The sequence below is a fragment of the Pecten maximus genome, chromosome 15 (genome assembly GCF_902652985.1).
Source record: "Pecten maximus chromosome 15, xPecMax1.1, whole genome shotgun sequence".
Classification (NCBI taxonomy): Eukaryota; Metazoa; Mollusca; class Bivalvia; order Pectinida; family Pectinidae; genus Pecten; species Pecten maximus.
The window spans coordinates 445912-460880 of NC_047029.1; the positions used below are offsets into that span (position 1 = coordinate 445912).

Genomic DNA, 14969 nt, shown 5'->3' on the forward strand with positions numbered 1-14969 from the left:
TAAAACAGAATAACACTACAACACTAAAACAGGGTCACAATACAACACTAAAACAGTGTCACAATACAACACTTAAACAGGGTCACACTACAACACTAAAACAGAATAACACTACAACACTAAAACAGGGTCACAATACAACACTAAAACAGGGTCACAATACAACACTAAAAGAGGGTAACACTTCAACACTAAAACAGGGTCACAATACAACACTAAAACATGGTCACAATACAACACTAAAACAGGGTCACAATACAACACTAAAACAGGGTCACAATACAACACTAAAACAGGGTCACAATACAACACTAAAACAGTGTCACAATACAACACTAAAACAGGGTCACAATACAACACTTAAACAGGGTCACACTACAACACTAAAACAGAATAACACTACAACACTAAAACAGGGTCACAATACAACACTAAAACAGGGTCACACTACAACACTAAAACAGGGTCACAATACAACACTAAAACAGGGTCATAATACAACACTAAAACAGTGTCACACTACAACACTAAAACAGGGTCACAATACAACACTAAAACAGGGTAACACTACAACACTAAAACAGGGTCACTATACAACACTAAAACAGGGTCACACTACAACTCTAAAACAGGGTCACTATACAACACTAAAACAGGGTCACAATACAACACTAAAACAGGGTCACAATACAACACTAAAACAGGGTCACTATACAACACTAAAACAGAGTCACACTACAACTCTAAAACAGGGTCACAATACAACACTAAAACAGTGTCACAATACAACACTAAAACAGGGTCACAATACAACACTTAAACAGGGTCACACTACAACACTAAAACAGAATAACACTACAACACTAAAACAGGGTCACAATACAACACTAAAACAGGGTCACTATACAACACTAAAACAGGGTCACTATACAACACTAAAACAGGGTCACACTACAACACTAAAACAGGGTCACAATACAACACTAAAACAGGGTCACAATACAACACTAAAACAGGGTCACACTACAACACTAAAACAGAATAACACTACAACACTAAAACAGGGTCACAATACAACACTAAAACAGGGTCACAATACAACACTTAAACAGGGTCACACTACAACACTAAAACAGAATAACACTACAACACTAAAACAGGGTCACAATACAACACTAAAACAGGGTCACAATACAACACTAAAACAGGGTAACACTTCAACACTAAAACAGGGTCACAATACAACACTAAAACAGGGTCACAATACAACACTAAAACAGTGTCACAATACAACACTAAAACAGGGTCACAATACAACACTAAAACAGTGTCACAATACAACACTAAAACAGGGTCACACTACAACACTTAAACAGGGTCACACTACAACACTAAAACAGAATAACACTACAACACTAAAACAGGGTCACAATACAACACTAAAACAGGGTCACACTACAACACTAAAACAGGGTCACAATACAACACTAAAACAGGGTCATAATACAACACTAAAACAGTGTCACAATGCAACACTAAAACAGGGTCACTATACAACACTAAAACAGGGTCACACTACAACTCTAAAACAGGGTCACTATACAACACTAAAACAGGGTCACAATACAACACTAAAACAGGGTCACTATACAACACTAAAACAGAGTCACACTACAACTCTAAAACAGGGTCACAATACAACACTAAAACAGGGTCACAATACAACGCTAAAACAGGGTCACAATACAAAATCAAATAGGGTTCCTATACTGATACTGTAACTCCTACATAATTGATACTATGCGGTATTTCTAAAACACAGTTAAGTCTTATCAATGCCCTTCCGGTAAAATGTGGGGACTTTATATGGGTTTCCTCTCTCTGTGTCTTGTATATATATATAGATAACACCAAACTTTGTCAACTAGTACTCTAGTCACTTCATTCCTTGATGGATTTTAAATAAGGATAAAGGACCTTGGTATCTTGGTACATTTAAAGGTTATAGGGTCTAGGTCAAGGACACTGATATTTTTTTAGCGGGGACTGGTAGAGGAAGCAATACCCAGTATGCTTGTTTTTCTGTGATGCCTTTTCTGTCCTCAGCGAGATGATGCCAGGGGCAGTAACTCCGCTGACTCAGTCTGTGTTTCTGGATGCAGTAGGAAAAGGCGTAGAAGTATGTTGTCAACTTTTTGGCAGTGTTCTTTGTGTTTTTATATGACCAATCATAATTTGTATATAGCCCAATGAAATGGATATGACGTACAAGTTGTCAGAAAGTGTCATTAAAATCGATTTATCAAAGAATTTGTTGTTTAATGACACATATAATATATGATGAATTTTTTACCTACTGCTTCTTCAAGCATGGTAGTATAAAATGTAAATGTTTATGAAACGTTAAATTTCTGGTGCCCAGGACTCTAATCACGGTAATTACATCATAGATAATTATTTTCCTTGACCATTCCAGTACCTGGGCATGGTGATGATTGGTGGACCCTACATCAGGTACCATGCCAAGGGTTTGATAAACACTTACTATAGATCTTTCATCAACATGAACGTGAGTATATATTACAGCTGTATAAATACAGTCGCATTGATATCAACAAGAAAATTAAAGTTATGATAAGGATTGTAAGTAAATTTTGCTGTCAATTTCATATTTAGGCTTTAAAAATTCTAAATATAGTTATAGAAATATTTATGTTGGCATTGCTGTTTTGATAAATGTTAAGCAACCTGTCATTCAGGAATTTTGGGTTGTTTTTTTAGCTCACATGGTCCAAAGGACCAAGGTGAGCTTATGCCATACCGTGGCATCCGTCGTCCGTCCGTCCGTCAACAATTGACTTATTTGACTTCTTCTTCATAACCACTGATTGGAATTTCACCAAATTTGGTCAGAAGCATCCCTATGGGTAGGGGACTCAAAATTGTACAAATGATGGGGCTGACCCCCTGGGGACCTCTGGGGCGGGGCCATATGAGGTCAATTTAACTATATTGATATAAACAACTTCTTCTCTGAAACTAAGCAATGGATATCGCTCATATTTGCCTGGTAGCACCTACTTGGGGTAGGGATTAAAAATTGTACAAATGGTGGGGCTGACCCCCCGGGGGCTGAGGGGCGGGGCCAAATAGGGTCAATTTGGCTAAATTGATATAAACAACTTCTCCTCTGAAACTAAGCAATGGATATCTCTCATATTTGCCTGGTAGCACCTACTTGGGGTAGGGATTAAAAATTGTACAAATGGTGGGGCTGACCCCCCGGGGGCTGAGGGGCGGGGCCAAACAGGGTCAATTTGGCTAAATTGATATAAACAACTTCTCCTCTGAAACTAAGCAATGGATATCTCTCATATTTGCCTGGTAGCACCTACTTGGGGTAGGGATTAAAAATTGTACAAATGATAGGGCTGACCCCCCTGGGGGCTGAGGGGCGGGCCAGAAGGGGTCAATTTGGCTAAATTGACATTTTTAGAATAACAAGAAAACCAGTGTTCATGTACCCAAATGGCATATAAAATGCTTATGATATATATATATATTGACATAGCAATACCAGTGACAAATATGCTTAAGCATAGTTCTTGTTTCATATCTCATGAAACCAGGTAAGCGATATATAGGCCCTCTGGGTGTCTTGTTCAAATTAACCAAAATCTTTGCACTAATAAAGACGGGGTTTTGGCTAAATACGATACATTTATACAACAGGTTTTCTTAACTCTCACACAATGTTGATAAAGGCAGAGTCAGGTAGAATTTCCTTTGGAAGCATTTAATTATAAAAAGTTGGTGTTGTATCAAGTTAAGCCTATTTTTGCTTTCAATCGATCATAATTATTCTTAATTGGAGATGTAGCACCTGTACATAGTGATGTGTTTTGTCGATCAACAGATAATAATTGATCTTTCACCTCAAAGTTTCAGGAACCATTATTTTGTTTCTGAGGTAGATGAATTTTTTACTGACTTTGGAAAATGTAATAAATGTAAAAGTGTTCATCCTAATGTGATCTACAGATTGTTGGATTGTCGAGTATCAACAATATAGTCGGGAATCTGGCCTCTGGTCAGATGAGTGTCCTTGGACAGACCATCGAGGATCTGACAGTTGAGGAGGTTAAGGAGTATGCGGGGAAAGAGAGAACATTTTGGGACAAACTCAAAGTCTTTGTCCGCTACATTTTGGTTTGTAAAAAAAACAATCTTATAACAGTATAAATATATATATATACAAAATTAAATAGTTTAGACATAAAATACTTGTTATACAGTGAATTCTCCAATGTAACACAGTCACTGTGGAACTTTGTTAACTCGAAGTCGACGGGACCACAAGAAAACTTTGAGTTATGCGAGTGTTTGAATTACGCGAGTTGTCACTTTTTGTGCAAAGTTTGGTCAATATTTGTAAACATTATGTAATCATTATAACTCCTCTCTGTCGCTCGTCAGTTTAGTGTAAAGATTGGTCAATACATGTACATGTATATGTAATGTTTCGTTTTGTCACTCGTAATTTGGTGTAGTTTTTAGCTCACCTGCCCGAAGGGCAAGTGAGCTTATGCCGTGGTGCGGCGTCCGTCGTCCGGCCGTCCGGCCGTCCGGCCATCCGGCGTCAACTTTTTCATTCAAACAACTTCTTCTCAATAACCAAGAGGCCCAGTGACTTGATATTGGGCATGTAGCATGCTGGGGTGAAGGGCTACAAAGTTTGTTCAAATAAATGACCTTGACCTTCATTCAAGGTCACATGGGTCAAATAGGCTATAATCTTCAAACGACTTCTTCTCAATAACCAAGAGGCCCAGGGACTTGATATTGGGCCTATAGCATGCTGGGGTGAAGTACTACAAAGATTGTTCAAATAAATGACCTTGACCTTCATTCAAGGTCACATGGGTCAAATAGGCTATAATCTTCAAACGACTTCTTCTCAATAACCAAGAGGCCCAGGGACTTGATATTGGGCCTATAGCATGCTGGGGTGAAGTACTACAAAGATTGTTCAAATAAATGACCTTGACCTTCATTCAAGGTCACATGGGTCAAATAGGCTATAATCCTCAAACGACTTCTTCTCAATAACCAAAAGGCCCAGGGACTTGATTTTGGGCCTGTAGCATGCTGGGGTGAAATGCTACAAAGTTTGTTCAAATAAATGACCTTGACCTTCATTCAAGGTCACATGGGTCAAATAGGCTATAATCTTCAAACGACTTCTTCTCAATAACCAAGCGGCCCAGGGACTTGATATTGGGCCTATAGCATGCTGGGGTGAAGGGCTACAAAGTTTGTTCAAATAAATGACCTTGACCTTCATTCAAGGTCACATGGGTCAAATAGGCTATAATCCTCAAACGACTTCTTATCAATAACCAAGAGGCCCAGGGACTTGATTTTGGGCCTGTAGCATGCTGGGGTGAAATGCTACAAAGTTTGTTCAAATAAATGACCTTGACCTTCATTCAAGGTCACATGGGTCAAATAGGCTATAATCTTCAAACGACTTCTTCTCAATAACCAAGAGGCCCAGGGACTTGATATTGGGCCTATAGCATGCTGGGGTGAAGGGCTACAAAGTTTGTTCAAATAAATGACCTTGACCTTCATTCAAGGTCACATGGGTCAAATAGGCTATAATCTTCAAACGACTTCTCAATAACCAAGAGGCCCAGGGACTTGATATTGAGCCTGTAGCATGCTGGGGTGAAGGGCTACAAAGTTTGTTCAAATAAATGACCTTGACCTTCATTCAAGGTCACATGGGTCAAATAGGCTATAATCTTCAAACGACGTCTTCTCAATAACCAAGAGGCCCAGGGACTTGATATTGGGCCTGTAGCTTGCTGGGGTGAAGGGCTACAAAGTTTGTTCAAATAAATGACCTTGACCTTCATTCAAGGTCATATGAAGCAAATAGGCTATAATCTTCAAACGACTTCTTCTCAATAACCAAGAGGCCCAGGGACTTGATATTGGGCCTGCAGCATGCTTGGGTGAAGGGCTACAAAGTTTGTTCAAATAAATGACCTTGACCTTCATTCAAGGTCACATAGGTCAAATAGGCTATAATCTTCAAACGACTTCTTCTCAATAACCGAGAGGCCCAGGGACTTGATATTGGGCCTGTAGCATGCTGGGGTGAAGGGCTACAAAGTTTGTTCAAATAAATGACCTTGACCTTCATTCAAGGTCACATGGGTCAAATAGGCTTATCTTCAAACGACTTCTCAATAACCAAGAGGCCCAGGGACTTGATATTGGGCCTGTAGCATGCTGGGGTGAAGAGCTACCAATTTTGTTCAAATAAATGACCTTGACCTACATTCAAGGTCACAGGGGTGAAATCGGCTTAAATCTGTAAACAATAATTTTGCGATAGCCAAGAGCCTCCAAGACCTGATATTTGGCCAATAGAATGCTGGAATGAAGGACTAAAAAAATTTTAATATGAATAAAACTAGCTTACAATGATATTTAAATAAAGAGATAATCAACATAGTATCTCTAGAAATGACCTCAATCAACTTCAAAGTTGCTGTAGAGCCAGGTGAGCGATACAGGCCCATTGGGCCTCTTGTGTTAATATACAGTCACAATAGAGTTTCTTTCACTTATTAAATTCACCTAGTCTTCTGAACAGGTAAAGTAGGCCAATTCATTGGGAACAAATCAAATTTCCAAGTCTATTTTCTTCTAAAGAAAGTTCTTGGATGTCACAGAGAGAAAAAAAAAGAAGTAAATTTAGTACAATTTAAAAACTTAGGAACCAAAATAAACTGGGAGAGTAATTCACAGGAATCTTTTATATAGCGAATGGTGATGTGGTTTATCAAGAAATATGACGGACATTACGGATTAATCAATCTAAGAATTTTAATTAATCATAGTATGCCAATTCAAGTGAGGTTTAAAAACATGATTCTTCTCTGTTCATCACAACTTTAACTCAACCACAGCCTTTTTAAAGTAAATAAAATTCCTTAAAATGACATAGTATTTACATGCCATTTTATATTTATATAATATTTGCTTTTCTCCTTTATTTCAATTCCTCATGCACAGCACCTATAAGTAGCCTCGACACTTTGATTTCAAAGTAGTAAAAGTTATAATAAATAGTAATTGGTGTTTTGATAAATCAACTTCAGTTAGCTTTAAGTAATGGTTTGGCTTAATTGTGTTGCAGATAAAGAACAGAGAAATTAAGGATTTTGAAGACTGGTACAATCGTGTAGACGACTACAGAATCATTATTGATGAACAGGATGCGAACAGTCTATACCAAGCTATCACTAGTAAACTACCAGATTACTACAAGGTCAGTGTGGGAGCAGGCTTTACCTAACAATCACTCAATCATCAGGTTCTATTGAATTCTATTGTAGAGGTGAAGAAATTGTTACATTGTGGAAGAGAATATGTTCAATCATGTAGTAATGAATCATAGAAATAAATTCTGGAAAGATGTTTTTAAAAGTTGGGTTAGACTTTATAAGTCCTTTTTTACGAAGCAAATTAAGTCCTCCCGAGTCAATTTTAAAAACTCATGGTATAATAATGACATTAAAGTTGGGAATAACTATCAATATGGTTTAATGCTGATGTACATACTATAAGTGACCTAGTTAAAATGTCAGTGTTTGTAAGTGCAGTGTGTTCATGTGTGTACATATGTGTGAGGATGCATCCTTGATTTGTGTGGATGATATGCTTTTGTATCTATATGTGTGTTGGCTGTGAAGTCAGTCTGCTATGTATGTGTAAAGGTTGTGTGCAGAAAGTAATAGATGATGATGATGATGATGACGACGACGACGACGATGAACAACTGTCTGACCGTCCATCTGTTGACGATTTCTTGTTTTACACAAAGGATAACTTTTGGATCAAAATAAATTAATTGTTTTTCTGATTAATGTCATTTCTTTATTTGTAGTTATGGCGAGGACATATTATGAAGAGCACAATGTCTGGTCTGTGGTCAAGCATTGTGTCGGGGATTCTCTCCAAGGGAAGACCAGGTTGGTAGAGAAAGGACCGTTTCACCCCATACCCTACAGTTTCCATATCAAAATATATTGTAGAAAATGAAAAGAGGAAAACAAATGCAGTTTTAATTTTATGTGCCAGGAAGATCAAATTGAACTGTTTTGTTTGTACTACTATCCATGATAATGACACAAACAGCCAGATCATTTGTTAATGTGTGATGTGATGCTCCATAAAGTTTGATAAGGGGAGATAATTCATGTGGCATTTAATAGGGGTAGATAACTAGGTAAGTTTGATAAGGGGAGATAATTCATGTGGCATTTAATAGGGGTAGATAACTAGGTAAGTTTGATAAGGGGAGATAATTCATGTGGCATTTAATAGGGGTAGATAACTAGGTAAGTTTGATAAGGGGAGATAATTCATGTGGCATTTAATAGGGGTAGATAACTAGGTAAGTTTGATAAGGGGAGGTAATTCATGTGGCATTTAATAAGGGTAGATAATCAGGTAAGTTTGATAAGGGGAGGTAATTCATGTGGCATTTAATAGGGGTAGATAATTAGGTAAGTTTGATAAGGGGAGATAATTCATGTGGCATTTAATAGGGGTAGATAACTAGGTAAGTTTGATAAGGGGAGATAATTCATGTGGCATTTAATAGGGGTAGATAACTAGGTAAGTTTGATAAGGGGAGATAATTCATGTGGCATTTAATAGGGGTAGATAACTAGGTAAGTTTGATAAGGGGAGGTAATTCATGTGGCATTTAATAAGGGTAGATAATCAGGTAAGTTTGATAAGGGGAGGTAATTCATGTGGCATTTAATAGGGGTAGATAATTAGGTAAGTTTGATAAGGGGAGATAATTCATGTGGCATTTAATAAGGGTAGATAATTAGGTAAGTTTGATAAGGGGAGGTAATTCATGTGGCATTTAATAAGGGTAGATAATTGGGTAAGTTTGATAAGGGGAGGTAATCAGTTTGTCTCATTAACTTTCAGTGTACACCCCAGAAAACTTAGCGGACATGGCATTATTGTTGTCTCAATGTGAGGATGTGTACAGTGCAGAAGTTCCGGCAGCTATGCAGGTTAACAAACTTTATAAGCGTTAATTACATGTTAAAGTTATGTTTGTAATATTTGCTGAAGATAGACAAAGATTGGTTTCGATAAATTTTTTTTCATAAGAAGAGGGAGAAAGATACAAGCAGAAACAATATCTGAAGTGTTTTTGTTCTAAAAGATTAACTAAACTGCTTCAAAAGATTTGTGACCTGTACCAAGTTAATGTACTATCAAACTGTAATTGTCAAGAGTTATGGTTTTTCATGGATCTTTTCAATAAGTGCTCATTCATGTATTCTGAGGCTAACACAATGGACTAAGAAGTGTATTTAGTTTATTAATTAGATAATGTCTCCACAGGAGTATTCGTACATATATTTCCTGATAATGATACAAAGTTTGTATGGCCCACAGGAACTTGCTCGAGAGATCAATGCTGTAGGTTTAACAGATGAGTTCCTATCCAGCAGTGACAAGGAATGTGTTCATCTAATGACGTCGGAGAAATTCCCAAAACTGAAACAAAAATTTGCTGTGTTTATTTCACGACATGGCCATCGTTATGTGCGAGAGGTGAGCTTAGTTTACTGTCAGTCTAGTATTGTACTTTAGGTAATTTTCTATCATTATAAGGGGGCCGCGGTGGCCGAGTGGTTAAGGTGTCCCGACACTTTATCACTAGCCCTCCACCACTGGGTTGCGAGTTCGAAACCTACGTGGGGCAGTTGCCAGGTACTGACCGTAGGCCGGTTGTTTTTCTCCGGGTACTCCGGCTTTCCTCCACCTCCAAAACCTGGCACGTCCTTAAATGACCCTGGCTGTTAATAGGACATTAAACAAAAACAAAAAAAATTCTATTATTATCAACATCTCCCTATTTATTCTATAAGTCTGGGCTGCCAGGGGGCTGCCAGGGGGCCACCAAAAACCTTGTGATTGACAGGACATACATTATTTTGTGGGTTATTTCACTGACTACAATGTATATATTGTATGGGTGGGTTATTTCACTGACTACAATGTATATATTGTATGGGTGGGTTATTTCACTGACTACAATGTATATATTGTATGGGTGGGTTATTTCACTGAACTACAATGTATATATTGTATGGGTGGGTTATTTCACTGACTACAATGTATATATTGTATGGTTGGGTTATTTCACTGAACTACAATGTATATATTGTATGGGTGGGTTATTTCACTGAACTACAATGTATATATTGTATGGGTGGGTTATTTCACTGACTACAATGTATATATTGTATGGGTGGGTTATTTCACTGACTACAATGTATATATTGTATGGTTGGGTTATTTCACTGACTACAATGTATATATTGTATGGGTGGGTTATTTCACTGAACTACAATGTATATATTGTATGGGTGGGTTATTTCACTGACTACAATGTATATATTGTATGGGTGGGTTATTTCACTGACTACAATGTATATATTGTATGGGTGGGTTATTTCACTGAACTACAATGTATATATTGTATGGGTGGGTTATTTCACTGAACTACAATGTATATATTGTATGGGTGGGTTATTTCACTGACTACAATGTATATATTGTATGGGTGGGTTATTTCACTGAACTACAATGTATATATTGTATGGGTGGGTTATTTCACTGACTACAATGTATATATTGTATGGGTGGGTTATTTCACTGACTACAATGTATATATTGTATGGGTGGGTTATTTCACTGACTACAATGTATATATTGTATGGGTGGGTTATTTCACTGAACTACAATGTATATATTGTATGGGTGGGTTATTTCACTGACTACAATGTATATATTGTATGGGTGGGTTATTTCACTGACTGCAATGTATATATTGTATGGTTGGGTTATTTCACTGACTACAATGTATATATTGTATGGTTGGGTTATTTCACTGACTACAATGTATATATTGTATGGGTGGGTTATTTATTACAAGGCATGGGGTTATTGGTGAATAGATACATTACTATGTTGAGGGGATACTTCTGTATACTTTGAGATTTGAAGCAGTATATTGTGATTTGATGCTATTGTAAACTGAGTTTCTACTAGTTAATGGTCTGGATGTCTGTGGTATATATGTGTGTATCCTTGCTGGTTGAGTTTCTACTAGTTAATTAGTCTGGATGTCTGTGGTATATATGTGTGTATCCTCGCTGGTTGAGTTTCTACTAGTTAATTCGTCTGGTTATCTGTGGTATATATGTGTGTATCCTCGCTGGTTGAGTTTCTACTAGTTAATTAGTCTGGATGTCTGTGGTATATATGTGTGTATCCTCGCTGGTTGAGTTTCTACTAGTTAATGGTCTGGATGTCTGTGGTATATATGTGTGTATCCTCGCTGGTTGAGTTTCTACTAGTTAATTAGTCTGGATGTCTGTGGTATATATGTGTGTATCCTCGCTGGTTGAGTTTCTACTAGTTAATTCGTCTGGATGTCTGTGGTATATATGTGTGTATCCTCGCTGGTTGATATATCGCGAGTTTCTACTAGTTAATTAGTCTGGATGTCTGTGGTATATATGTGTGTATCCTCGCTGGTTGAGTTTCTACTAGTTAATTAGTCTGGATGTCTGTGGTATATATGTGTGTATCCTCGCTGGTTGAGTCTCTACTAGTTAATTAGTCTGGATGTCTGTGGTATATATGTGTGTATCCTCGCTGGTTGAGTTTCTACAAGTTAATTCGTCTGGATGTCTGTGGTATATATGTGTGTATCCTCGCTGGTTGAGTTTCTACTAGTTACAATGTAATTCGTCTGGATGTCTGTGGTATATATGTGTGTATCCTCGCTGGTTGAGTTTCTACTAGTTAATTAGTCTGGATGTCTGTGGTATATATGTGTGTATCCTCGCTGGTTGAGTTTCTACTAGTTACAATGTAATTCGTCTGGATGTCTGTGGTATATATGTGTGTATCCTCGCTGGTTGAGTTTCTACTAGTTAATTAGTCTGGATGTCTGTGGTATATATGTGTGTATCCTCGCTGGTTGAGTTTCTACTAGTTAATTAGTCTGGATGTCTGTGGTATATATGTGTGTATCCTCGCTGGTTGAGTTTCTACTAGTTAATTCGTCTGGATATCTGTGGTATATATGTGTGTATCCTCGCTGGTTGAGTTTTCCCCCCAGAATGAAAACTAATTCCCTATAAAAAAAAATCCCATGAAACAGATGGATATTCTCAAGAACAGGGGAAATCTCCCAAATTTTGATGAATATATAAGAATTATAGAAAAGAATAGCTGTAAAATGTTTAAGTTTAACGAATAATTCAAGATACTGTGGACCTTCATTTCCCCTTAATTTCATAATGGGTAGTTTTACCCAAATCCTACATTAACCCCTGGGTGATGTGATTTATATATAACTCGAAACCCTAGAATACAGCTTGGTGAAAAAACATTAAAGATGACTAAAACTTGTAATGCAAAATGCATGTGTATTGAAAATATGTTTCTACAGATTGCCTATGTAACCTTCATAACAAAATTAAACACATAAAAACATATATAAAATAATGCAAAACAAAACTATCCCCTAACTTGAAGACCTGGGGACATTGATGAAACCAATAATAAGAGAATTCCAAATACAGATGTAATTATAGCAGCTGTGTGAATAAGACCAATCAGATTTCACAGCTGTGTGAATTAGACCAATCAGATTTCACAGCTGTGTGAATTAGACCAATCAGATTTCACAGCTGTGTGAATTAGACCTATCAGATGTCAGGTAAAATGTAACTGATTATTATTGACAGAAACCTATGTGATTTTCAGGCTGAGTTCTTCGAGAGGTCATGGCATGCCCAGCCAGAGAGATTATCGTGTGTCATGAGGGTAAGTTGATGTTTTGTACATCAGTGATGTGTATACTAAACTAACAAATATCAGAAAGTTACATAGAGGATATAGTGTTGTAAATCTATACATACATACCATCTGGGTAACCTATGTCCTGTAGGTTACAGGTAACGTAGGATATAATGTTGTGGTCCATCAGTTTGTAAATCTATACATACCATCAGGGTAACCTATGGTGGTCCATTAGTTTGTAAATCTATACATACCATCAGGGTAACCTATGGTGGTCCATCAGTTTGTAAATCTATACATACCATCAGGGTAACCTATGGTGGTCCATCAGTTTGTAAATCTATACATACCATCAGGGTAACCTATGTCCTGTAGGTTACAGGTAACGTAGGATATAATGTTGTAAATCTATACATACATACCATCAGGGTAACCTATGGTGGTCCATCAGTTTGTAAATCTATACATACCATCAGGGTAACCTATGTCCTGTAGGTTACAGGTAACGTAGGATATAGTGTTCTTAATGGTTGGTAAGTATGAATGTGGAATCGACTTTGGTGATATATCTCAAGCAGTTTGGGATTTAAACGGGACATTTCAGTGACTACAATCTCCTTCATTCAGCAAAAGTCTAACAGCTAGCATAGTGGTACTTCTTGTCGCATAATTTTCAGATAGATATCTTAATATCAAATATTCAAAATTTAATAAATATTTCGATTTTTTAACGTCAAGATGCCTTTGGCACCTGCCGTGATAGTCGTGGAGGGTAAATTTTGTTAGTCACACTTTTGTTTCCGGCTAACAATTCCTCTTTTCTGTAATACAAATGATATACATCCGCAGCCTAATATTAGTAGTTCCTATTTTAACAGCAATTATTGACATGATTTAACTCATGGTTCCCGTACGCGTTTTTACTGCAATTATTTAGAATGAAACATGAATGTTTGGTGTTCTAGACTATTTTAGATTATAAATATAAACATTTTCCTCATCAGTATGCAGTTTTGTAGACTGTCAGACAATCCTGCCTTGAAAACTAAAGTAAAAAAATTCAGTTTGATCTTCGTGGAAATTTACATGCGTCCACAGAGACACTATCCACATGTCTTAGACTCCTAGGTTCATCATGAGATCATATGCAGGAACTTTTCATATAAGCCCAAAACCAACCGTGTTTACGTAGTCAGATGTTTACAATTCTATAAATAGCTTTGCAGCCAAACATTCCACGGGATAACTTCAGCTGTCACATGACTAATCACGTGATCATCACTTATCGGCCAAAATAGCGGTTATGTTTAACATAACTAAACCAGCGATCGTTTGCAGTTTTTACGCAAGAAATATCAACAGGAATTGAAGGCATTAGCTGTAACCAACTACATTGCCATTTTTCATGAGGATTTTATTAATTTAAAATAATATTATTATTTGTTTATTTGAAAAGGATTTAACGATTATGATCCATGACTGGCGTCTTGTTTGTCAAAACTGTAGGCCTATATGATATGTCTCATCGAACAGCGCGACCGCAGTTTTCTATTGGATAAAATATTTGCATTTTCGATGTTACTAGGGGTCATAAAATCCCCCAACATCATTTAGTTTGGAATCTTACACTTAATACTATTTTTGCATTACATATATATTAATCTTGATTTGTTTGCATCACGATATAAAAAAAAACAGTATGCTAATTCCTGCCTGTTGGTTTGACAGACAATTCTGAGAACCAAGTCATTTGAGCAGAAGCCGAAGGTGAAAGTCAGTCTCACCGAAATGTTTGAAAAGATGCAGACTCCGATCTCCTGGACAACCAAGTAAGTTGATCCTATCGTCTGTTAAAATTGTTAAACGGTCTCCTGGACGATCTCCAGGACCAACAAGTGAGTCGATAACGCTTGGTCACTTCATTATACACGAATTGTCTGTTAAAGTGGTAGAACGATCTCCTGGACAACCTAGTAAAGCTTGGTCACCTCATTATACACGTGTTGTCTGTTGATGTTTACGATGTTAAACAGCAGTTC

General features: G+C 37.2%; 1 protein-coding gene across 1 annotated transcript in view; it reads left to right on the forward strand.

Moving 5' to 3' along the window:
- Window positions 1-14969, forward strand: part of LOC117343925 (uncharacterized phosphotransferase YvkC-like) — a 72661-nt gene that overhangs the window by 41747 nt on the left and 15945 nt on the right. The window contains exons 23-31 of the mRNA XM_033906484.1: window positions 2107-2179; window positions 2477-2569; window positions 4042-4209; window positions 7214-7345; window positions 7964-8048; window positions 9025-9113; window positions 9505-9663; window positions 12895-12954; window positions 14659-14759. Of these exons, the coding sequence (XP_033762375.1) occupies window positions 2107-2179; window positions 2477-2569; window positions 4042-4209; window positions 7214-7345; window positions 7964-8048; window positions 9025-9113; window positions 9505-9663; window positions 12895-12954; window positions 14659-14759 (960 nt within the window). The remainder of the gene's footprint in view (window positions 1-2106; window positions 2180-2476; window positions 2570-4041; window positions 4210-7213; window positions 7346-7963; window positions 8049-9024; window positions 9114-9504; window positions 9664-12894; window positions 12955-14658; window positions 14760-14969) is intronic.